The following is a 27,490-nucleotide window of genomic DNA, read 5'->3' on the forward strand; positions in this document are numbered from 1 at the left end:
CTCCCGCGGGAGCTAAACACGCTTTTCCCAACTGCTAGATTACCTTAGATATCCGGAAGCGTACCACAGCATGCAAGCTGTGTGAACTGCAGATATCAGAGCAAAGCCTCTGCTGAGAAACATGCACTTCTAAATGCTGTATGCTTCAAACAGAAGTCAATGAAGATGAAGAAGAGGATGCATGTTCTCCCGGCACCTATTTATACTATATTCAAAAGGGTTGTGACGTCATGGGCTGTCGTCGGCCAACGTGTTGTTGGTGTTTTTCAATGTATGCTTCAGACACTGGTTACAACGAGGCATTCTCCATAGCGACCCCTAGAGGATGCAGTTCGAAGCTCCCTTGAAAGGGAACTTGGACTAGTTACCCGAAGGTCGCCGGTTTGAGTCTCGGTGCTGGCAGAAGTTGTAGGTGGGGGAGAGTGAATGAACAGCGCTCTCCCACCCTCAATACCCATGGCTGAAGTGCCCTTGAGCAAGGTACTGAACCCCCAGTTGCTCCCCAGGCGCTGGATCTATAGCTGCCCACTGCTCCGCATGTGTGTTCATGGTGTGTTCACTTCTCACTGCTGTGTGTGTGCACTTGGATGGGTTAAATGCAGAGCACCAATTCAGAGTATGGGCTACCATACTTGGCAAATGTCACGACTTTTACTTCAAGGATGTTAAATTGATTTGAAAAAAGACATAGTTATAACAAAAAAAATATCTATTTTTTTAATTTGTTTAATCATCAAATAAAAATTAGTCTGACAAATTTTGCTTTGATCACAGAAATAGTTTATATTTTAATGTAAAGTAAAATGGAAAACCATTATTTGAAATTGTAATAAGATTTCACAATATTACAGTTTTTTTCTGTATTTTTGCTCAAATAAATGCAGCCTTAAGCATAAAACACTTAAATCAAAAACATTAACACATCAAAAACATTAAAAATAGTAATGTGTTCAAATAAGCAAAATTTATAATAAAATGTTTTATAAATAAAAAGGTAAGGAATCATATTTGTTTCATGTTCTTTTTATTGGGGGTGGAGGGCCTCAATGTGTCTAGAACCGGCCCTTAAACTGTATATACTGTACATGAACACATATCCTGTTCTTTGTGTCATTCACACAAAATGCCAAAGTCATTTAATTTGCTTTTTTTCCTGTAATCGTATGCATTAATCCTGAAAAATAAATACATAAATAATGTATCTTAATAGCCACAAAATTGACGTTCCTCTAAATGTGTATCAATGGTTAACAAAATGAATAAGAAAACACCATCTCTTCCAGTTTACAGACTCTGCTGTCTCTTGGATGTTAAGGTGTGGGTGTTAGTGTGGCATTACCAGCCTCATGTTTCTCTAGGGTTTGTCAACCAGGCGTTGTTTGTTGTGCCAACCAACATAATGTTACAGTGCTGCTGCACTTACAGTATTTGTTGTGATGCTCTGATAAAGTTGCAGGAGTCTGGCTGCTAGGATGTTAGGATTTGTTTATACTCTTATCATGAAAACCATGGCAACCCTCAGCCTCCTCGATTCCTGACAGTTTCCATGGCAGCTGGTAAAATTGATTACTGCGTTTATATTATAATTTCATTTTAGCACAATTGTTTGATGGCATGCACCAGCATTGCACACATCCAAAACTTTCCAACTGTTCTGTATATGTTTCTTTACAGTTAACCTAATTTTTAGTTAATCTTATGGTTATTATACAAACATTAAAGTTATACAGACATTAGAGAAGCATTAAATAAATCTATATTAGTAAATAAGTCTTTTTAGTTTCACCTTCTCTTTTTATTCATATTCTCTGACTATCATGCTTAAAAATTACGGTGTGATGAGTCTTTTATCACCTTGTACACTAGCTTGCATATTACATTATCACACTTATTACACAGCTTCTTACCAAATTACTAAACACGTGGGTATGAAATGTTAATTTGATTTAAAATAATTTGAAAAGAATAGAGAAGAGACATGAAACTACCACTGCATTTCATTGCAATAAAATGTTCATTTTTAATTGGCTCAAACTATTTTCTTTCAATACTTGCATTCTTTGATGGAAAGGGGGCATGCTTTTTGTCAGTAGGTCAGCTATGGAGCAAAGCAATGTAGCCGCATTGGGTTGTACATTATAATTAACTCAAATTATATATAGGGAATTTTAATAATTAATCAGGAATATGATAAATATATATACATTTCATATGACAGTTACATTAAAATTATTGAAGATGATAAATAGGTCAATTGTATATATCAATAACTCATTACAAGGCACTGTAATTTACTCATTAATATGTCAATATTCCATTCTTCATATCAATTATAGTGATATCTCTTAAAACAGTGGTTTGTTCAGCAAATGGCCGTAAGATTAACTTAACTTTCAATAGGGTTATCACTTCTTATAATTCAAGGAAAAATAGTTTCTGGCCATGAAACACATTCTCCTATCATTATGAAGTTTCAGTTACTGAAAAGTAAAGAGCTTGTAGCTAAAGATCAGACATTTCATTGACTCGTGATGTGAGCGTTTAGACAGAGGCAATCATGAATATATATTGGTTTTTAATAATTGAACTAATAATACAGCAAACTACAAATCACACAGAGTAAATACGCGTACGACAATACAGACAGTAACTTTGTACAAGACATAACGGAATCCAAATGAGGGAGAGAGAGAGAGAGAGAGAGAGAATGAGTGAGAGAGGATGAGAGAGAGAGGATGAGAGAGAGAGGATGAGATGCCCCGTTTCCACCGCAGGAACTTTACCCAGGAACTAGGGACTTTGGCCTGGTACTCGGTGTGTTTCCACCGCAGGAACCAGGAACTAAATAAAGTTCTGGGTAAAAAAATGCCCCTCTGAAAGTCCCTGCTGGCGAGGTGGTACTTTTTCAAAGTTCCTGAACTTTCGGGGGCGGGACTTGGCCGCTAAACATCCTGATTGGTTGAGTTCATGCAGCATTGGTTGAGTTCAACCACCATTTATTCGGATCAACATTTTCAAAATATTACTGTTATTGTGTCATGAAATGTAATTTTAAAAGTATTTCTGGCGAGAATGTAGTTGTTTAAAACTAAAATCTGTGGTTTATTTATAAAGACAGCGCCTATTTAAAAATGTGTTTCGCCGATCTCAGAGACGGTGAACTCCACGCGATCAGCGAGAGCTCGGTGCTTATGTATCCGCCGAGAAGCAGCCTCTCCTCGGCTAGACCTTCTGATGTGTGCCGCTGGCTCTGATGTCTCTTTAGTGGTTAAACATAACATATAATTCATTTGGGGTAAATCTAACAGGTTATCTTTGGTCTGTATTCAATTTATCTATATGTTAAAATGAAAATAAAAAAGGCAAATCTATATAATATTTCGTTTTATTGTAATGGCTGTATATCCCTGAACTAAGTACATTTCTGCAGCTGTTATTATGCTTAAATGAAAACGAAAGGAGGCAGTGGTATTTGATATCCTATTTCGTTTTATTGTAAATATACAGAGAGGAAAATAGTAGCCATGATCTGCTGACTGAAGTTATCAAGTATATGCTGCTGTTTGCAGATTTAACAGATTTGCGTTGTCGCGGACATCACACTCCCGAGTCGAATGCACAAAATCCGCACTACCGAGGAGGATGCACGTCCAAAATCAGCGTACTTTGCATTGAGAAACGCGCGCAGACCTACGTCACCAGTCTATTTGCCTAATCTTCCCGGTACTTTACACCGCGGTGGAAACGCAGAAAGCAACAGGTCTGGGGGGAAAAAAAGTTCCTGGGAAAAAAAGTTCCTTGTACAAATGTTCCGGGTAATTTCGATGGAAACACGGCAAGAGAGAGAGGTGAGAGAGAGAGGTGAGATTACAGAATTACGCTCAGTTATGCAAACTCACAGACAGTAACCCTTGAAAGACAACAACGAATCAAATCACCTTGAAAAGGTAATAGACAAACTTTAAGCAGCCTTTAAATCTCCAATGAGAATGATACTTGCATGTGGTCTCTGTGATTGGGCGTGTTCTCTCGTGTCTTCCGGGGCTGCTGCGGAATCGCGCAATATTTGAAAGTTCCAACGAACGTAATGATTCAGAATTCGTCTTCCTCGTGTAGAGAGGAACTTAGTAAGTAAAAGAAATGAAAACAACGGAGATGAAAGCTCCCGAAGGAGCCATGAGAACAGGCTGTTCTCTCAGCCGCCGTGCTGAGATCAGAGACGATAGAAGAGCAGACCAAGAGCGGGGACCAAGAGCGCGATAGACAAGACAGTGAGGAACTTCCTGGGTCAGTTCTACTTATGGAGTGACTGGTTCACACCTCTGTTTGCGCAAACAGCCAATGAACGTCCGCGATCTGAAGCGGGAAAAAGTTCCTTTGTCTCTGGGGAAACACCCACTTCTAAAAAGTTATGGCTTATCGGATCTCAGCAGTGAAATTCTAGCAAGTTCGTAATTCCAGATTAATACATTTTACATTAATTCCCTTTATATAAATGAGTCCGTCAAAGCATGAAGATTAAACAGATACCAAAAATAACATATATAAATGATCAAAACATGAAGTTACATTCAAATGCAGAATTACACACATTTAAAGTTTGATTAACACACGATAAAATTGCAGATACTCCAATTTGATTATTAAAGACATCTAAACCCGAAAAGGCAACACATTCAATCTATTTAGAATACATTTTAAATAAAAGGGTACTATTTTCTTTTCTAAGAGTTAGCTTTCCTGTCCTGTTTCTCACAGGTCGTAAAGTTTTATGATCTGGTCAGGGGGATAGGGTTACAGAATCATGACTCTTTGTGAGAACATTCATTCCAAAAACATTTCCAATTTACAAGTCAGCAATTTATAATCCTCGCATAACAGGATTAACCACTTTATGCAACACACACCCCTATCAAAATAGTAATAAAATGATGAAGGTAAAGAACGTTAAGAAAGGTTTGTGTGTGTGCTTATATGTGTGTGTGTGTGTTGTGGAATGTGTTTCGTTTCTCCTTTGAGGCTGCTCACGTGACTGTGGAATTTCTCGTCCAGAGTGTCGTAAATAATTTAAGTCCAGCCAGGCTGGCGCCAGGCCAGGCATTTAGTTTAGAGAGAGTTGGGTTTATATGCCTGAATTCAAAATCTACAAGCTTTGGTTTTGCATTGTTTTAGATTCAACGAACCGTGATTCATTAGTTCAGAACCAATGAATCGATGAACTGCTTATCCGTTACAGCAAGTTTTCTGACTTAACACAAAGTATATAATAAAGTAATTAATAACATTATTTTGCCTTTTTTGTTTTGTTTGTCTTATTTTTGTTTTTGTTTTGTTTACTTTGAAAGATGAGAAGAGTAGATTCTGTGCTTTAAATGAAAATCGAAGCACCCATTATTAGTGTTTGCAAAGTTTGTGTAAGCAGTTTTATGTTGTCTACAATATGAGGCATGCTTTGCGTCAGTAGTGCAACTATGGTGCAAACCCAGATCTCCAGCGGCTCCTGAGCATTAGAGGTGTTTAGGAAATATGTTGGGAAACAATCTTTATTTTTTCCAGTGTTTTGGTGTCGCTAGTGTGGTAAACCTACATATTTCACCTTTAATGATGTAACTGATCCTGAGCCTGTGCACATCATCGCTCACACTCATTAAACTGTGCTGTGTGGAGTGTGCAGTGGTTTATTACTGTATCACAGGGACGATTGCTGTGGCCCGGCGGCACTGAGAGCACTCTTTCATCTCTTTAAGCTCTCAGAATGGCCTTTTATCAGATGCTGTTGATCTCAGCTCTGCTTTGAGTGTAACACAGAGCCAAACAAAGAAGAGAAAACAGTGTTTACCTGTCTGAATCCATTTCTTTTGGGCAAGAAAAGATTTGTTCAGTTTTTTTTATACTCCGTTTTCTTTTCTCCAGTTTTCGTTTGTTCTTAAAACCCAGCTGTTTAGTCTACACATCCTTTTGAGACTGTTGCTTGAAAGCAGAGATCGACCGATATGGGTTTTTCTATCGCCGATGTCGATATTTAGAGGTCAGGGTCAGCCGATGGCCGATATGTGCTGCCGATTTTTAGGACCGATATCTTGAAGTTTTCCCCTTCATTTGCATGCTAAAATGTCACACTAATAATAAGTGGATGCACTACATTTCTAAACTTATCATCATTTATTGAGCACTGACTTGAACCATCTCTCGAATCTTAATTTTGTGCACTGCACGGTATTAAAATAAAAAAAATATCCAAAGTTAACCAAACAAATCAATAAACTGACCAAGTATTAAATATATAAAACAGGTAATATATATGTGTGTGTGTGTATATATATATATATATATATATATATATATATATAGTCAATCATTTACATAAAAGTTTGAGCATTTATCAAGCTGAATTTTTCACATAAGTACTGGTCATAATACTTGCATAAAATGTTTGATGTGAAAAAGCGGTTCACTGACTGCGCAGCACAGCCACAAGCGCCACAGTTACGTTTGGCATAATTTTATTTTTAATACTATAGTGTCATTTGAAAACATTGCAATTGCGTTTTAAAATACAACAACGAGCACCACGAAACCATTTAAAGAGGCGCATTCAGGGTTCTCCTTGATGGGAAACAGTCACCAAAGTAACATGATCTAAAACGTATGGCGCACTCTCTTCATTTTATTAAATGATCATAATCACATCTATTCATTTTACAGTCCTGCTACTAGCATTTTATTCAGACTAAAACCCCTTTAATTTGGGTGAGAAAGCTTTTTTCCAAGTGGCTTTGCACATAATAACAATACCGCTGTAGACGCATTTTGCAGTATTAAGGTTATTAATTGATCGTTAATTTAAATGTCGATCGATCATGGAAATGATTGAATATTGACATCCCTAAACGCAAATGAGTTGGATGGAAACCTGGCTATTGTCTGCATCAAACCATGCTTCCGAACAAATGTGATTCACCGTTCTGGGCAGCTCCAGGACAGCTGTCTCTCAGAGCGCGGTGCTGTCTGTGAGCGGGGTCGGATTAACGGAGCACTCAATCACGCTACAGTGTTTGTAAGAGCTGTCAACTTCTCCACCCCATTTACAGAATTAAATTCTCTGACTACCTTTATCTCCCAGGACTGTTGTTGAATCTTCCAAAAGTTTTGGCTTGGGGTCCTCCACATGCGCAGCCGCACTTTCCACTGAAACAATAACATGGGGCTGCCTGCCGACGTGCCTGACTTTAAATCGGCCGATGCCGATATATAAGAAAATGACAAATATCAGCCGACCGATGTATTGGTCGACCATAACTTGACAGAAACACCACAGGAATCTGAGTCCTTGCATTCGATTTTTAAACTCTACTAAGTTTCTGTGTGCACATACGCTATCATTCAAAAGTTTAGTCAAGTCACCTTTATTTATATAGTGCTTTTAACAATACAGATTGTGTCAAAGCAACTGAACAGCATTAAGTAGGAAAATATTGTGTCAGTAATGCAAAAAGGCAGTTAGTCATTGAATTCAATGATGTCATCATCCAGCTCAGTTCAGTTTAAATAGTATTTTTGCAATCAAGTCGATGAAATCACTGGTAATGAAGTGTCCCCAACTAAGCAAGTCAGAGGCGACAGCGGCAAGGAAACAAAACTCCATCGGTGACAGATTGGAGAAAAAACCTTGGGAGAAACCAGACTCATGCTGCGTTCAAGTCCTCCTGGGAAGTTCATACTTACGAGTTACTTACCAGTCATTACGACGTCGGTTTCAAGTCAGTTTAGTCGGCACAAGATGGTGGTATACCTTCTTTTAATAAATTACAAGAAAATACAACAGGGTTTGTTAACTCTCCTTGTAGAAAATGAAAAAGCAAAGACTTTGCATCAGGTGTGTTTTAATCTGTATCTATGTGTGTTAAGGTGCACTTTAATCTGTATCACATAAAAAGGTATTAATTGTTATATTGCAATCATGTCTGTCAATTTCAACAAAAAAATTACCGTCAACAACAGACGTTGCATCCATCGATTCTGTCATGTTTCTAATTGACACACCTCGGAAACTCGGAGCTTAAAGACAATTCAGTTTCCCACTCGTAATTACGACTTTGTGGTGGCGTTCATGTACGTTTAACTCGTAAATACGATGTATCTGACATGATTTGAACGCACCATCCATTGGGGGCCAGTTCTCCTCTGACCAGATGAAACCAGTAGTTCAATTGCAGGCTGCAGCAAAGTCAGATTGTGCAGAAGAATCATCTGTTTCCTGTGGTCTTGTCCTGGTGCTCCTCTGAGACAAGGTCTTTACAGGGGATCTGTATCTGGGGCTCTAGTTGTCCTGGTCTCCGCTGTCTTTCAGGGATGTAGAGGTCCTTTCTAGGTGCTGATCCACCATCTGGTCTGGATACGTACTGGATCCGGGTGACTGCAGTGACCCTCTGATCTGGATACAGACTGGATCTGGTGGCTACGGTGACCTCAGAATAAGAGAGAAACAGACTAATATTAGCGTAGATGCCATTCTTCTAATGATGTAGCAAGTACATCGGGTGTTATGGGAAGTGTTTTCCGTTTCTGGTTTAGTGGTCGATATGATTTTATTTTTGTTCTGCTCAAGGCAGCATTTAGATTTTTATGAAAAATTCAGTTAAATTGAGAAATATTTATATATATATATATATATAGTTTGTATATGTATAGTTTGTCAAGATTAGATTAGATTAGATTTGATTGTAATATAGTGAAGTAAACCTAGGCGCCCAGTTTAAGATCAGTTTTGATCAGTTAAAAGTGTCCTTGCTAAATAAAATAATTAATTTTCCATATATGTACACTATGTAATTACCAGGTAGGGTGACTTCCTGCCTCAACATCTGTTGTTGACTGAAGAAAACAAATCTAGTCCTAACCTCTGTCCCTAAACTCAAAACCATCCCAAAGCCTGTCTCAAATCGTGACTCCCAGCTTCCCTGAACTCAGTTCAGAAAGCTTCCATCTGATTAACAGCTTAACAGGAATATTGTTACAGTAATAAATACTACTTGGTCAAATTGCATTTACTCATGTTAATGTCAACACACACCATCATACATTCAGGCTGCTTATTGACCTTTAATTCACAGCAAAAAGTCCTGTATTATGCCAATAAAAAAGTAAAAGATAGAAAGCCAAATCTAAAATGAATAATTGGTGTGGCGCGGAGCACTGTATTCTGGGAAATCTAAAAGTAAGCACAGCTTGAATTATTTAAATGTTTATTACGAAACGGCAATGGTGGAACAACTTTATGCAGTTGGAATTAGTTGTGCCTCAATCAAATAGTGTGTGTGTGTGCGGTTGTGTGTGTGTGTGTGTGTGTGTGTGTGTGTGTGTAGTACACACTGAAATCCCATTCTGCGTCTGAAATTGAAAAGTTCTGCGTAAAGTTGCTGATGCAGCAAATATGACCAAGCAAAGGAAGTTTGTTTATTCTTCTTCCTAAAAATGTGAGCCATTCTCAGTATTCACACAAAGGTTTCTGCACTTGAGGAGAGATCTTGAAGCTATCATTCACTCTCATCAGTCGCTCTCATGTAATTCCAAACCTTTCTTTCTCCAGTGGAAAACAAAAAGTGAAGTTTTGAAGAATGTCCTAGTCACTCCTTTTGCTTTGATTAAAGATCCACATCTTTATATGTAATTTCATAATTCTATCGTCTTTGAAACATGGTTTAAGTGTACTACTGAATCTATGTACTGGCAAGCATTTATGATAATCTAATATATACTTTAGTTTGATTACTATTAAAACTTAGTACATTTAAAATATATTATAACTTTAAATATAATTGTATTAAAAAAACACGCTAGAGTAAAATGTATATAATTTTGAGATTTTTACGAAGTCAACTTGAAACAGTCATGAAAGTGTCTCTCTTTAAATATATTCAAGTGGCCTTAAATTTGATTAATATTATCTCTTTTTTTAAACTCTTTTAAAATTTGAATTTCACTACAAGTGCATGTTCTAATATTTTTTTATAGAAGATTTGGAATATAGTGTGTGTGTTGCATGGACTAGCTTTATGATACTTTTTTTGGGCCATTTCTACCTTTTGTTTTAGATAGAAAAATCCCAAACCCTAGGTACTGAAATTTAAATATAACTTGTACAGCACGTTTGCCTGTTTTAGCAGTTTCAGTGATTTGACCGATTAGCCTCTCTGTTTCTCAGTCCAGAAAATGGGTGGGGGGCTTTTTAAGAAAGTTTATTATTTGCAGATCCAGTAGTTATAGACAGGAATTTTATATGCCAGTAAACATTAGTATTTAACCTCAAATGTAACTCGTCCTGTTTTCTGAAATTCAGTGATTTTGATCTGCCTCTCTCTTTCTCACATCTCCAGACTTTAATAACACTCTCTGACTCTCTCTCTCTCTCTCTCTCTCTCTCTCTCTCTCTCTCTCTCTTGCACTTCCTGTCCCTCCAGTATTAAGATGGTGTTGATGTGGACCAGTGGAGACACTTTCAAGACCGGTTACTTCCTGTTGACTCAGGCTCCCATGCAGTTCTGGATCTGCGGCCTCCTTCAGGTGTGCGTGGACTTTGCCATCCTCTTCCAAGTCTACTACTACAGCCGCTACCCACAGAAGCCCATCTCACACACCACACACACCACCAGCGCCAAGGCCCTATGAAACACCCTCGCTTCACACAATGTGCTCAAATCTATATTATGATGCATACATCTGAATACACACAGGATCATCATACAGGGGCCCCAAAATGTATTTGGGTACTTAAGTCACACTTAAATATGTATGAATGTCATTGCAATTGACACACAACATCAAACTATGATGCTAGATCTTTTCTCAAAATTGACTTTTTTTGTGCTTCTTTTATCTTTTCTTCAAATGAATGCAAATTTTTTTTTATGTTTCATGTAATGCTTTAAACCATCCAAGATGTAGATGAGTTTGTTTCTTCATCAGATTTGGAGAATTGTAGCATTGCATCACTTGCTCACCAGTGAATGGGTGCTGTCAGAATGAGAGTCCAAACAACACAATAATCCACATCACTCCAGTCCATCAGTTCATGTCTTGTGAAGTGAAAAGCTGTGTTTGTGTAAAAAAAAAAAACAAATCCATCATTAAGACTTTATAACTTTAAACCATTGCTTCTGGTTGGAATACAAGTGCATAATCCATATTATTGTCCTGTCACATGAAAATCCACCAACATTTGTTTTAACTGTTTTTGCTCGTAAACACCGTTTGATCTGTGCATATTTCTCTCCTGATTCAGACTAAATTACTTTTTCACTGAAATGCAATATTATGGATAGAGGATTTGTATTTTATTTGATTTGATTTTATATATAATTGATGGACTGGAGTGGTGTGGATTACTTGTGGATTATTGTGATGTTTTTATCAGCTGTTTGGACTCTCATTCTGACGGCACCCATTCACTGCAGAGGATCCATTTGTGAGCAAGTGATAAAATGCTACATTTCTCCAAATCTGATGAAGAAACAAACTCAACTACATCTTGGATGTTCTGGGGGTGAGTACATTTCCAGCAAATTTTCATTTCTGGTTGAACTATTCCTTGAAGTGTTCTGATTTTTTGGGGCCACTGTATAAATATACATTGAACCAACTTTTACATGCAATATCATAAAGATATGAAGTTATATTTACACATGTGCATTCATATACAAGCTAGCCCAAGGTAATCATTATGGTTATGAAAACATTTGCCTTACAGACTTTCAGAATGACCTGAAAAGTATTTGACTTCAGATGGATGAATGTAAAAGCTTTTGTTATAAAAGATTAATACAGTTAATGTTGTTTTATCTGGAGAAGACTGGTTTTACCTCAGTAGCCTGCTGGAGTGTTTCACGCAGTGAAGGCCACATGAAGAGCACAGGAACAGCCCTGTCTTTTTGAACCAAAAAAATATATCACCCTCTCTTCTTTTGGTATTTAGGAGACAATCCTCATATAGTTCACAAATGACTTGATGGAAGTGTCTTCCCCAAATGTTATTTTTGGAGATATGTGTACCAATCCAAGTTTATTTACATGCAGTCGTTTCAGTTATTTTGACAAAATACTAAGTCATTGGATTCATATACTGACTTTGATCTCAAAGTTTGACTTAAAGTACAGTATTTACATCATATTTGGCTTTAATTTAAACATGTATGGCTTTAAGGCCAAGTGATACAAATGTCCAGTCAGCCTTCAGTCCTGAATATGACAATACACTGAAAACAAATCCCTTTCTTCAACAGTATTTGTCATTTTCCAGTATGATCATTATCATGTTTTGGCTTATGCTTAAAGATTGATGTATGGTCTAATTTATTTATAGATTTTTTATTTTTTATTTGACAAGACAATTACTTTAGCAAGAAAACAGTTTTTTTACCTGAAGATCGTTAAAACAGGATACATTTACATACAGCAAAGAATTTATTTATATATATAAATATAAATATATAAATGATGCACGTTATAGTGTTTTGGCTTATGCTTAAAAGTTGTATGCTTTTTTTATCTTTTTTTTTCCAAATGTTGGAGAATGTATCTTCTCACCTACATATTTTTAGATTTACTTTTTACATTTAATTATCTTCATTACACTGTTTAACCTTTTTTTTTCAGGAAAATATGACAAATACTTTTTTAGAAAATGAATATTTGCTGATTAATTCTGGTCCAGTACTTCTAGTCTGGGATGTTACATGCCAGTAAATGTTAGTGAGTGAGGTGCTGCTTCACAATATGTTTAATGAAGAACAGTCCGACACAATTAATGGCTTTTGATGAGATATTTGATACGACAAGTTGTGACTTTCTTTGTATCTATAGCCTATAAAGAGCTGATAAAAGGACTGATCCTAGAAAATCTCAGATAAATCTCAACCCTTTTAGAATATAAAGACAAGAGGGTTATCTTTTAAAGGACAACCATTTTTTATTACTATCGCTGTTATTTATGTTTTCTTATTCTATCTTTTTTTTTTACCTGCTAGAGATATCATTTATTTGAATTGAGCTTCATTTAAATATATATTGTTTCTCTCTATGCTGTATTTTGCTTTATGATTTGTTTTTACTTCTATTGTCTTTATTTAAACGGTCTTGTTTAATGTTCTTGCCAACTGATGTACACTCTGGTTCCCATGATGATATATAGGTTTACTCTATCCCTGCACTCCATGCATTACTGATACTCGCAGTTACTGAGTGCTGTTTTTGTTTACTCTGTTTAGCCAAATCTTCTGTTTATGTTAAGTTGGATACTTTTTGTTACATATAGACAATGCTACCTTTTATAGCAAGTTTTGTTAATAAACTTTTTTTTTTTATATGTATGCTGTCATATATTTAATTTAAAAGATGGTTCTAATTTTTCTGGGCATTACTGTAGTCATGCTTGAAGTCTCAGGTTGTGGGCATTTCAGCCTGTTTTTCAAGGTTTAATTGTACAGGCATTGAACCAGTTGTATTAAAATAGAAGCCTGAGAGTGCATTCATTACAGCTGTGGTCATAATAGCATAATAGTTTGTACTGGCAGCACACATGCTCTCTTAATGCCTTTATGTGCACAGGACTCAATGGAATCGATAAGAATATAGCTATCACAACAATCTGACCCTGTGTCACACATATTTAATCACTTAGGAATAGATGTACAGGACACAATACTGGACACAATGTATTCAACCTACTGCAGGTTGTTAGCTAGTAATACCATGCAATTGAATGATGACTATATTGGTATACCACGGTATTTACATGTAGAATACCCTTATACAATGTCTAAAGACATACAGTATGGTGATACCAAGGTACTTTTAATACTGTTTATAGTAGTGAAATTATTTTTTTACTTTGTGTTGAGTAATTCTATCTGTTCTAATATGAAAAGAGGGAAAAATTAAGAACTGTTGAGGACCACTTTCCTTTCTTATGAATCTCTTTTCTTTGAATCTATCTATATATATATATATATATATATATATATATCACAAACCAGCACTCAAGATTTGAAAATAAGAAACCTTTATTATGTGAAAGGGTATTTTACTGTTTATTACAACCGGCAGATCCTGAGACTATGGCGCCTAAAAGCAGAGCTATAACAGAAATGTGTGTAAATGTGTTTTCATAAACTTAGTTATTGCAAATCCGTTATATTGGAGCATAAATTAAAAAATGTTTTGAACAGTGTAATAATGTATCCTCTGACACCAGAGAAAGGTATTTTTACCTTAAAGGTGGATGCAAAATAAAATGGCAATCTTCACAGTCATGCCGTTTTCACTGGTAGGAGCATTCATCGATCAAACTCCAGCTTAATGAAAATTCAGTCATCAGTCACCCTCATACCACTCCAAACCCATATGATTGTCTTTCTTCAGTGGAACACAAAAGGAAATATTTAACCAAATGTATAAGCTGCTCATTTCCTTACAATAGAATTGAATGGGGACAGAGGCAGATGAGCTTTCAAATCTCTTTACAACTGCTGAATATGTAAAATAGGCCAGCTAGTAAGAGTTATTGCAGGTTAACCTCGCTTCCCTGGCTTCAAGAGTTTTGCTAGTTTTTAGTGTCCTTGTTAGTGCAACCACCACCTATGACAGTTGATGGACCAGTTTTATTGGTGCCGTTACCCAGATGGGATTAAATGTGCAACTGAGGCCAGCATGTAAGAGCTGTGTAGGTAAACCTCACTCCCAAGAGGTGCATTAAGGGCTGCAGGTTTTAGTTTCCCTGTTAGCATGCCCTCCTCCAGTGCAAGTGGATGCTCATTTGAATCCCTCTCAGTATGGTGTAAGTAGGACCAGTTGTATTGGTGCCGTGACCCAGATGGGGGTGAAATTCAGAGGTAAACCTCACTCCCCTGGGCTCAAGAGATGCATTAATGCAGTGTATTTCAAACTTTTTTTTAAGAGTGACTCAATTTTTGAATGACATGACGAATCAAATCACTGTCTATGCTTCTAAAATTAGTGAGGGTGCTATACAGGATCATCTCAATAAATTAGAATGGTGTGGAAAAGTTCATTTATTTCAGTAACTCAACTCAAATTGTGAAACTTGTGTATTAAATAAATTCACTGCACACAGACTGAAGTAGTTTAAGCCTTTGGTTCTTTTAATTGTGATGATTTCGGCTAACATTTAACAAAAACCCACCAATTCACAGCTCAAAAAATTAGAATATGGTGACATGCCAATCAGCTAATCAACTCAAAACACCGACAAAGGTTTCCTGAGCCTTCAAAATGGCCTCTCAGTTTGGCTCACTAGGCTACACAATCATGAGGAAGACTGCTGATCTGACAGTTGTCCAGAAGACAATCAATGACACCAAGGAATGCACTGAGGCTGGGGTCAAGGCATCAAGACACACCAAAAGTTGGTTAAATGACCATGGTGTCGGTGTGCTTGACTGGCCAGCAAACTCACCAGACCTGAACGCCAGAGAGAATCTATGGGGTATTGTCAAGAGGAAGATGAGAAACAAGAAACCAAAAAAATGCAGATGAGCTGAAGGCCACGGTCAAAGAAACCTGGGCTTCCAGACCACCTCAGCAGTGTCACAAACTGATCACCTGCATGCCATGCCGAACTGAGGCAGTAATTAAAGCAAAAGGAATCCCTACCAAGTATTGAGTACATGTACATTACATAAACAACCTTTTTAGTGAATTGTTGGCCTTTTGGAAAGTGTGTTTTATTGGTCTTGTGAAGTATTCTAATTTGTTGAGAGTGAATTGGTGGGTTTTTGTTAACTGTGAGCCAAACAATTCATCACAATTAAAAGAACCAAAGACTTAAACTACTTCAGTCTGTGTGCATTGATTTTATTTTAATGCACGAGTTTCACAATTTGAGTTGAATTACTGAAATAAATGAACTTTTCTATGACATTCTAATTTATTGAGATGCACCTGTATTTGAGGGTGCAAAATATATCTATTTTGACATATCATATTTTGTCCTGTCCATTATTATGATTATCACTATGTCAGTCATTGCACCTCCGAAACTTTTGGTCCTCTTAGCAGCATGACAAACAGAACTTTTTTTCAAATTCTGAATGGACTATATATAGTGAAGAAATCGCACAAAGAGCGTGCTCCCTTAATCACTGAAAAGCTGTCCCTCATTTCAGTTTATCGCAATGTCAGAACATTCCACTATAATCAATGAATCTCTCTACACAGCACAATTCGCCTAATTTCTCATTTAAATTGTGCCAACACTTTGTTCACAATAATGAGAGGAATCACGAGTTTGCAGAACCCAGGACTGAATAAGTGAATAAGTGAACTCTAATAGTGAACTCTGACTAACTGAAATGTATCTGATTGGGCATTACATACAAGAAATCATGTCTGTGATTGGCTACAATATTCAACACTGCAACAAGAGAGCGCAAATACAAATACACATTGGAGTCTGCCATGAGGCAGCTGACGCTTACTTTCATTTTGTTGTTTATATTTATCTAGTTATTAAAGGTAAGTTTGCTGGTTCCTGCCTCTTTCTTTCCTGCCTTTAGTGTCTTTGTTAGTGTGCCCACCACCCATGGCAGATAACGCTGGTTCGAATCCCATTTGAAGAAGTGTAGTACAATATGCATTATGATACATGCAACAACAATGTCAAACCTGGTGTGACACATTTGAATTCTCAACCAAGAATGAGATTTAGGAGCTAACACAGATGGGAAGATAAGCAAATAACTATGCATCACTTTCTCACACAAAGTTACCTTATGGCCTCAGAAAGCTTTGAATATATTACTATGAGTCATATGGACCACTTTTTAAAAATGTTTTTGGAGTTTATAGATCCAGACTCCATTAACTTTTCTTTATATGGAAACAATTAGCATTCTGCAAAACATTTCCATTTGTGTTAAACAGAAGAAGAAAGACATTCACATTCGGAACAACATAAGGTTAGTAAATGGCAGAACATTAATTTTAGGATGAACAAACTCTTTCAATAACTGTACTTTGGGCAGACAGACCTGTCCATTTTAATGTCCCTCTCCCACTGTCTATTATTGTTAAGTCACCTGATAATACAGGTACTATTTATGGCCGCTCACCTGTAGCACGTCTTTGTACATGGTTTAAGTATTACAGTCAGCTGTTTGCATTATGACTTTAGTGAGCTCCTGACCTGTGGAGCTCCTTGACTTGTCACAGCCACAGATCTACGGTGATGCACACTGACTGCGGTGCTCTCTGTTATTCCATGTATGGAAATGTCAGTGTCCTGTGAATCCTCACTGTTTTGGGACTTGGTGCTGTCTTGTGAATCGGGCTTGTGCCGTGTGGCCCGACACTGTTCCTCTTTAAGCTCCAGGTAGGACCGTGAAAAAGTGTGAAATATGGATGTGACTGGGAATGCCATGAGCAGGATTCCACTCAGGATGCTGCTGAGCGCCACCACCTGGCCTGGAATGCTGCGAGGAACCATGTCACCATATCCAACCGTCGTCATTGAAATGACGGCCCACCAGTAGCTCCCAGGGATGCTGGTAAACTCCTGCTTGGCGCCCATCTCGCTCTCCGCCAGGAACACCAGTGGAGAGAACAGTGCCATGGCCACGCACAGGAACAGCAGGAGCAGTCCGAACTCTCGAGTGCAGCGACGTACGGTCAAGCCAAGCGTCTGCAGCCCCAGCGAGTGACGTGCTAAACGCATCACGTAGAAGATGCGCAATGCTCGAAGAACTCGCAGGACTAATCCCACCTTCTCCAAGTAGTTGTTTCCTGAGCCGGCGGGACGGTCACTCACGGACAGTGAGTCCACTATCAAAGTGATGTAATAGGGCAGGATGGCCACCACGTCAATGATGTTGAGGGGTGTGCGCAAGAACACACACTTGCTCTGCGTCTGGATGAAACGGAGGAGGAACTCCAGGGAGAACCAGCCCACACACACTGTTTCCAGCACAAAGATATTGTAGCACCTCTGGGAGCACTCACCCTGAGAGAGAAAACACATGTTAGTTGAGCTCAGGGTCGGGGGTTTCACATTCTGTCAAACCTCTGAAGTCATTCGCAGTCTTCATTCACTTCATTCACTGTCTTCAGAGGGTCATTATGCAGCATGTCTCAATATATTGGATAAAATATTGAACCCACTATGCTAAAAGAAGAAAATCATATTAGTTTGTTTTTCTTTGTCACAATATCACAATAAAGTGTGACATAGGAGTACATTTTATATACATTATATATTTTTGAGCACATTTTAATTGTATCATGTCCCTGGGTGCTGCACTCACTTCTGATGTGGAGAAACTGTTATTAAGCAATATTCCAGGTTACAGTTTCTTCCTTTTTTTACTACTCTTTACTACTCTAAATGTTTTAGGCATGTTTTATAGTTAAATTTTTTTGAGCAATATTTAGTTTCCACCCTCTTAAGTCTATTCTAACATCTTCTAACACTTCTAACATTTTAATGGTTAAATGGCTAAAACATTTTGTTATTAAATACTTAACTTGTTTCAAACCCAGAAGGCTTTCATCATTTTCAGAGCACAGACTTACAGTATTAATAAAAGCTGAGAGATTTCTGTCCCTCTGTTGGAAGCCTAGATAATCAAAACTTTCAAGTACAAAAAAGGTCATAAAGGCATTGTGAAAGTAATCCATGTGAGTCCAATGGTTAAATCAAAACTTAATGAGGCAATGTATACTGCCTGGCCCCCAAAAAACTCCCTGTCTGGAATTAAATAAGCAAATATTAATATTTTTGAATCATTCTTGCAATGATTAATATGTTTCAGTCGTTGTTTGTTTGGCAACAGTTCTTTCAACCCTAACTGATGCAATGTGTAGCTTTTTATTTCTCAAAAAACCATGTTGGAAGATATATCCATATTCCAAGATGACAATGCCAAGATTCATCAAGCTCCATTTGTGAAAGATTAGCCACAACAGAGTCCTGATATTAACCCCATTGAAAGTCTTTGGGTTATGCTGGAGTCAACTTTACACTGCCTATCCAAAAAAAAAGTTGTACACTGTAATAGCCTTGATAACACTGTGCATTTATTGTGGCATTGTTTCGACACTATTATCATATGTCACAACATTTTTTTTCCATCAGGTGCTGCATTTATTTTCAGAGATCTTGTACTTACAAAGTCGACTCCAGCACATCCCAAAGACTTTCAGTAGGGTTAAGCTCAGCACACTGTGAAGGCCAATTCATATGCAAATGAGTCCTCATGCTCACTGAACCACTTCTTCACAATTTCGGTCCAATGAATCATGGAATTGTCATCCTGGAATATGTACATGGGTTCGTTTTCTTAAATTATTTAAGAAATGAAAAGCTATGCACTGCATAGGCTTAAAAGAATTGCAAAACATACATCATCCCAGAAATATATTGATCACTGCAATAACGATCGAATCCTAGACTCTTCTGTATTTATTTAAATCCAAATGGTGACAAACACATCAATTTAAAAAATTTGAGAATTCGAAAGCTATTGTATAACTTGAGAGACTTTTACCGTAATTACTTGATAAGCATCGACTTGAAGTCTGCAGATTGACACAAATAGAAATCTAGCAAGAATAGAAGGTCTTAAAGAAGACAGCCTTATGACACAATTTAGATCAGTCTGGCTTCATTGCTACGTGTAAAGCACACAACACAATACACCTAACACCCCCTCACAAAGAGCAGTGGTGGCACACATGCTTCTGTGCAGCAGGACTGAAAAACAGGGGGGGAAATCATTGAGAGAGGCGTAAAATCATCAATTTTAACAATCTGGATTCTGGAATGACCCCGAAAATGACCAGTTGAGCATCAGTGCCAATGATGTCCAACTTCAAAACTCACCCCAAACAGCTCAGCTATACCTATATAGCTGTATATATAGCTCTCTCTCTCTCTCTCTCTCTCTCTCTCTCTCTCTCTCTCTATATATATATATATATATATATATATATATATATATATATATATATATATATATATATATATATATATAGCTGTATACAGTCATTCCCCAGTTCTCTTTCATATTAAGTGAACTCAAAATATGTGAAGACATTTGAATATTTAAAATGTCTACTGTAAATGTTTTTGCATTAAATACAAAATATTAAATCAAGTGGCATCTGCAAATGAATTTTATGATGACTTCTAATCAGTTTCTGTGTAGGTGATGTAAGTGGATGTAATAGATCAGTTCACATCAATTTGCTTGTGCTATTTTCGTTATAATGAAATGCAGACAGGTTTGATCGATTTGTTATATAATCCATTTATATGTGTTATATAATGCAATTCATACATTTGTGGCTTAAAAGGAGTGATACCCTTCTTTTGTTTCCAAGCCTGACTTTCTCTCTTCTGATGATAGTCTGTTAATTTAACATTAACATTTAATTTTGCTCTTTCCTCTAATATAACAAAATAATTTCAACCGAAATCAATATTTTATGTCCATACGTCCATCCTTTAAATCAGTCAGTTAGCAAGTTCGAAGCATAAAAACAAGCAGTATGTAGTGTTATCACTGATTTAATAGTATAGTGTTTGTTAATATTTAAGTAAAATAATACAAATGTCAAAAATATAGTCTATGTATTTTTTTTAGTTTTAGCTATTTTAGTTATTTTAGCACTTCAAGTTAAACTGAATAAATATGAGAAATGTTGCCTTTGCAACTACCTGAAATGAAATAAGTAACTTTTTTTATTTACAGTGTTTTTTCGATTGCTAAACGATAGTGAGCACAACTGGAGCTACATGTGCAAAACTCTAACTACAGTCTGCACTAGCAACAGTCACCTGAGCTAAACAGTTCACATCACCTGCAAAACTCATTTCAAGCAACACAACTCTTAACACATGACTCAAAACAGGCTCAGTGCAGCCAAACACTACACACAACCCTCAGTGAGACAACACACACTGTCATTCAGAACACACAGAGAGGAGAAACACCACACACAACCCTCAGTGAGAGAACACACACCATCACTCAGAACACACCGAGAGGAAAAACACTACACACAACCCTCAGTGAGATAACACACACCGTCACTCGGAACACACCGAGAGGAGAAACACTACACACAACCCTCAGTGAGATAACACACACCGTCACTCGGAACACACCGAGAGGAGAAACACTACACACAACCCTCAGTGAGAGAACACACACCGTCACTCGGAACACACCGAGAGGAAAAACACTACACACAACCCTCAGTGAGACAACACACACCGTCACTCGGAACACACCGAGAGGAAAAACACTACACACAACCCTCAGTGAGATAACACACACCGTCACTCGGAACACACCGAGAGGAAAAACACCACACACAACCCTCGCTGAGATAACACACACCGTCACTCGGAACACACCGAGAGGAGAAACACTACACACAACCCTCAGTGAGATAACACACACCGTCACTCGGAACACACCGAGAGGAGAAACACCACACACAACCCTCAGTGAGATAACACACACCGTCACTCGGAACACACCGAGAGGAAAAACACTACACACAACCCTCAGTGAGATAACACACACCGTCACTCGGAACACACCGAGAGGAGAAACACCACACACAACCCTCAGTGAGATAACACACACCGTCACTCGGAACACACCGAGAGGAGAAACACCACACACAACCCTCAGTGAGATAACACACACCGTCACTCGGAACACACCGAGAGGAGAAACACCACACACAACCCTCAGTGAGATAACACACACCGTCACTCGGAACACACCGAGAGGAGAAACACCACACACAACCCTCAGTGAGATAACACACACCGTCACTCGGAACTCACCGAGAGGAGAAACACCACACACAACCCTCAGTGAGATAACACACACCGTCACTCGGAACTCACCGAGAGGAGAAACACCACACACAACCCTCAGTGAGATAACACACACCGTCACTCGGAACACACCGAGAGGAGAAACACCACACACAACCCTCAGTGAGATAACACACACCGTCACTCGGAACACACCGAGAGGAGAAACACTACACACAACCCTCAGTGAGATAACACACACCGTCACTCGGAACACACCGAGAGGAGAAACACCACACACAACCCTCAGTGAGATAACACACACCGTCACTCGGAACACACCGAGAGGAGAAACACCACACACAACCCTCAGTGAGATAACACACACCGTCACTCGGAACACACCGAGAGGAGAAACACCACACACAACCTTCAGTGAGATAACACACACCGTCACTCGGAACACACCGAGAGAAGAAACACTACACACAACCCTCAGTGAGATAACACACACCGTCACTCGGAACACACCGAGAGGAGAAACACTACACACAACCTTCAGTGAGATAACACACACCGTCACTCGGAACACACCGAGAGGAGAAACACTACACACAACCTTCAGTGAGATAACACACACCGTCACTCGGAACACACCGAGAGGAGAAACACCACACACAACCCTCAGTGAGATAACACACACCGTCACTCGGAACACACCGAGAGGAGAAACACCACACACAACCCTCGCTGAGATAACACACACCGTCACTCGGAACACACCGAGAGGAGAAACACCACACACAACCCTCAGTGAGATAACACACACCGTCACTCGGAACACCCGAGAGGAGAAACACCACACACAACCCTCAGTGAGATAACACACACCGTCACTCGGAACACACCGAGAGGAGAAACACCACACACAACCCTCAGTGAGAGAACACACACCGTCACTCGGAACACACCGAGAGGAAAAACACTACACACAACCCTCAGTGAGATAACACACACCGTCACTCGGAACACACCGTGAGGAGAAACACCACACAAAACCCTCAGTGAGATAACACACACCGTCACTCGGAACACACCGAGAGGAAACACCACACACAACCCTCAGTGAGATAACACACACCGTCACTCGGAACACCCGAGAGGAGAAACACCACACACAACCCTCAGTGAGATAACACACACCGTCACTCGGAACACCCGAGAGGAGAAACACCACACACAACCCTCAGTGAGATAACACACACCGTCACTCGGAACACACCGAGAGGAAAAACACCACACACAACCCTCAGTGAGATAACACACACCGTCACTCGGAACACACCGAGAGGAGAAACACCACACACAACCCTCAGTGAGATAACACACACCGTCACTCGGAACACACCGAGAGGAGAAACACCACACACAACCCTCAGTGAGATAACACACACCGTCACTCGGAACACACCGAGAGGAGAAACACCACACACAACCCTCAGTGAGATAACACACACCGTCACTCGGAACACACAGAGAGGAAAAACACTAGCATCAAACACCAATACAGAAAGTACTCACTTTTCATCTTTACAGTTTGAACTATTTCAATGACTTCATACAAAGTCATATTTTCTTCAAAGAAAAGAGTGACATTCTTTCACATGATTTATTTATATTTTTAGAACATAATTCTTTAAGGTAAATGAAAATTAGCAGTTTGCTTCAATAGTCTGTAGTAGTTTACAGAATTACAGTCATGTGAAAAAAAGGTAGAAACTAAAAGTGCATACTGTAATTCGAACAAATAATTTTCAGGGCTAATCCTGAAACTGCAATCAGCAGTGTTTGAAAGGCACAAGGCTGAAATCTCTTCTGTTTTGAATGAGTGGTTCACAGTTTTGACAGCAGTGTGTTAGCATTTGAACAAAGTGCTGTGAATCCACAGTGTTGTGCAGGTTGTGGTTAAAGTCATGGGATAAGTGTGTAGAGTTTTGAAAACTGTTCAAGCAATGAAAAACGAACTAGAGTTTGGTCCACATGAACTGCTGCTGTGCAGACTGTAGTTAGAGTTTTGCACATGTGACTCCAGTTGTGCCCACTGTCGTTCAGCAATCGAAAAAAAATGTAATATTTACGTTGTTTCAAATAATTAAAGTTTAATTCTAGCTTTAGTTTTTTTCAGTTAAAAAATGAAAATTCTATTTAGTTTTCATTCTATAATATAATAATATAATGTGAGGATTATTACCTTGATACTAGCTAAGTATATGCATACACGTGTGTGTGTGTGTGTGTGTGTGTGTGTGTGTGTGTGTGTGCGTGCATGCATGCGTGTGCATGTGTGCGTGTGTGTGTGTGTGTGTGTGTGATAATGCATTTATAGTCCATTAGCTCAATTCTCTGAAATGCTCTCATGTTGTGGTTTTGTCGTGTCGCTTTGATAATAAGATTTTAAGACGAGGGCTTGTTTTTCCTCTTTTTCTCAGTAACACACTGATCAAATTAAAAGCAGACAATTACAGCGCTGTGATCTGATGTCTTCATTGTGCAGCAGGATGAGCTGTGCATCACTCACCATGACTGATCACATGTGCCAAAACAGCACTTTCCTTTCCTCAACAAACACACACAAAGAGACCTGTAATGCATTTCATCAGTATTACTTAGCATATGTTCAGTTAATACACTTCACCTTACCTGTCACTCTCCCCATACAGTATAAAATAGTATAAAGCATCCACTGCATTAATATTACTGTCACAACTAGGCCCCAGCTTAACTCACATTTAGTGTTCATGAATAGGTTTATAACAAAGTCAAACTAGTGAGAAATGTCTCTACAATGGCATGGTCAAGACATGCATGCAAGTCGAATGCCCAGAGCTAGATTTCAGTAAATTACTTAAGCTGGTTTTAATAATCTATTTAAATACAGCAAGCATAATTTATGTGAGTACTGTATGCCTAACTAATATTATGTCCACTAGGGGTAAGACACAATAAAACAAATAAATACTATCATCAAGCCGCCAGACCAAATATTAAACCAAAGAAAACACCATAAATTTAAAGTTTACATTTATTTAAGAGATAAGTCACTAAGTGACTTTTTAGGCAACTTTCAACTTTACAATGAGGGTCCATTTCTATGAATGGCTGAACTGAACTGAGTAATTTTTGTTATTTTATAAATATCAGGTAGGGGTAAGTTTCACAGGTGTTTTATGTTGTATTTTTATAAATCTTTTGATTACAGTATTTGTCACTGGAAACAATGGTTAAACAATTTTATATTTTTATGTTTATATTTTTATGTTTTATGCTACAATATAATCATCACTGTTAAAATGTGCTTATATGCCATTTAAAATTAGCTGTAATAATTGTGTATTTAATACATTTTAAATACAAATATATTGTGTAAAATGGCTTGTTATAATTTTACAAACAAATGTCCTGATAAATTGAACAAAACAGAAAATATGAAAGCAGTATAAGAATGAGTATGAGCAGGGGTTTCACCAACAGAAGAGACTGTTCGAAAGAGAAGTGAGAAATATTCACTGGAGAGAAAGTTTGCCAGCCTGCCGCAGTCCACCTACACGTGTGGCAAAGTAAAGCAGTAACAATCAATCATATGCAGTTTTAGTGAGAGCAAGCTATTATGTTTCAGTGGATGTAAGAGCTTGGCCCTGCAGTGTTTTAATTACTGTTATTCACCGTGAGATGCAGCGGAAACAATCACACAAGCCTCTCGCATTCTCCACGCTTTCTGAAGCCTGTCAACTTCAGAGTTCAAAGCACTGCCTGCTAACAGCTTCTTTGAATTTCATTTCCAAAAATCAAGTGAATAAGCGCACAGCTTTTTACACATTTACATTACATTTACATGTACGCTTTTATCCAAAGCAACTTACAAATGAGGACAACAGAAGTAATCAAAACTAACAAAAGAGCAATGATATACAGTACAGACCAAAAGTTTGGAAACATTACTATTTTTAATGTTTTTGAAAGAAGTTTCTTCTGCTCATCAAGCCTGCATTTATTTGATCAAAAATACAGAAAAAACAGTAATATTGTGAAATATTCGGGGGCAAGGCGCTCAGAACGAGTCCTCAGATGACACTGCATGAGAAACCATCATACTGCTGTGTAAAATATAGCCACATGGGTTTGGGAGTACTATGGAGATCTGTTGTCACTTAACACAGTCTGCCTCTCCATCAAGAAATGCAACTTGAATCTCTTTTACACAAGGAGAAATTAAAACATCAATTCTAGGCGAGGTGCCAGCGAGTTCTCTGGATCCTAACTCATTTTTAGATTGTCCAAAAGACAGTGAAAATATATTGTATGCTGAATCCACATTTTAACTTGTTTTTGGGGAAAACAGACATCAAATTATCAGTCCCAAAGACGAAAGGGACCATCCAAACTTCAATCGGTGACAGGTGCAAAAGCAAACGTTTGTCATGGATTGGGGGTTTATAAGTTTATAAACAGCATGGGTGTCTGGGATATATGTGAAGGTACCATTGACGTGGAATCATATATTGGCCATCTTTGAAAGGCCTCTCGGTCATGCAAGTGCAGATCCTATCTCTTTGAATAGGGAAACAGTCCATGGTTATTAGATACAGACAGTGCCAGGTCTCATTCTGCATGTGCTACAACAGCGTGGTTTCATAGACATGTGGATGTGACTGACTGGTCAGCAGATCTGTCTCCTTTTGAAAATGTATGGCCCATCATGAAAACGAGAATCAAACAATATAGACTATGGACTGTTGAGCAGCTGAAGTCTTGTATCAAGTGAGACTGGGCAAACATTTAGCTTGCAAAACTTTAAAAACTAAACTAAAAATTAGCATCCTTAATTCCCAGATGATTCAAATGTGTAATTAAAAGGAAAGGTGATTTGACAAAGTGGAAAACATGCCTCCGTCCCAAATTTATTTGGAGTGTGTTGTAGCCATCAGAATCAAAATTTGTTTATAGCTACAAAATAAAGTTTGCCAGTAATTGGATTTTTTCTTTATAATTTAGTCAATGAAATAAAGGTTAAGGAGAGTGAACAAATAACATATTGTTGATTTTATGGCATTTCACAAAATGTTTTTATAATTTTTTTACAGTGTAGGAATGCTAACACAATCAGATCTGCCCACCCTTACAGTACAGTGCTTTTAGTGTGTTTGTCCCTTTAATTGCAATGTTAAATCACACTCACAGTACTCCCAGTAAACCCATGTGACTGTCCTGATCTGCTCAGGTTGAGGAAGTTTTGTTGTAGTTGTGTAACTGTTCTCAGGATGAAACACATCCCGTTCATCATCTCCTTTCTATCTCCTTCTAAACTTTGGCAATCATCTTTGACAGTCCTCTCATATATCTCCTGCTTTCTCTCAGTCAGGGTCAAATGTTTCCATTGCTCTCTTGTCTGAGTGTGTGGGTATGTTTGAGTGCTTCTGCAGGATTTCACTGTTCCAGAGCCCTATACTTGCCAGTGGCTTTGATATATTAACTGTAAAGCCCTACACAGAAGAGTGACAGGGCTAATTACAGTATGTCTTCTAGCATTAATCATATTAACAATATGTTGAATACTCATCATGCATGACTGCTTTGTCTCCGTCCTTCTGT

The 27,490-nt window shown here is 38.2% G+C and overlaps 3 protein-coding genes across 4 annotated transcripts in view; 1 reads left to right on the forward strand and 2 right to left on the reverse strand.

Annotated features, from left to right (window-relative positions):
* The window catches only part of LOC132104495 (solute carrier family 66 member 2-like), a 43,521-nt gene extending 32,422 nt beyond the window's left edge, over nt 1-11,099 (forward strand). For both annotated transcript variants that reach the window (XM_059510001.1, XM_059510003.1), the window contains one exon: nt 10,461-11,099. In XM_059510001.1, coding sequence (XP_059365984.1) covers nt 10,461-10,668 — 208 coding nt within the window. In that variant the 3' untranslated portion in view covers nt 10,669-11,099. The remainder of the gene's footprint in view (nt 1-10,460) is intronic.
* Nucleotides 1-27,490, reverse strand: part of LOC132104492 (septin-7-like) — a 393,004-nt gene that overhangs the window by 100,816 nt on the left and 264,698 nt on the right. The window lies entirely within an intron of this gene.
* The window catches only part of LOC132104491 (potassium voltage-gated channel subfamily G member 2-like), a 34,449-nt gene continuing 23,986 nt past the window's right edge, over nt 17,028-27,490 (reverse strand). The window contains exon 3 of the mRNA XM_059509990.1: nt 17,028-18,010. Coding sequence (XP_059365973.1) covers nt 17,174-18,010 — 837 coding nt within the window. The 3' untranslated portion in view covers nt 17,028-17,173. The remainder of the gene's footprint in view (nt 18,011-27,490) is intronic.

Source organism: Carassius carassius, chromosome 25 (assembly GCF_963082965.1).
Source record: "Carassius carassius chromosome 25, fCarCar2.1, whole genome shotgun sequence".
Taxonomy (NCBI): domain Eukaryota; kingdom Metazoa; phylum Chordata; class Actinopteri; order Cypriniformes; family Cyprinidae; genus Carassius; species Carassius carassius.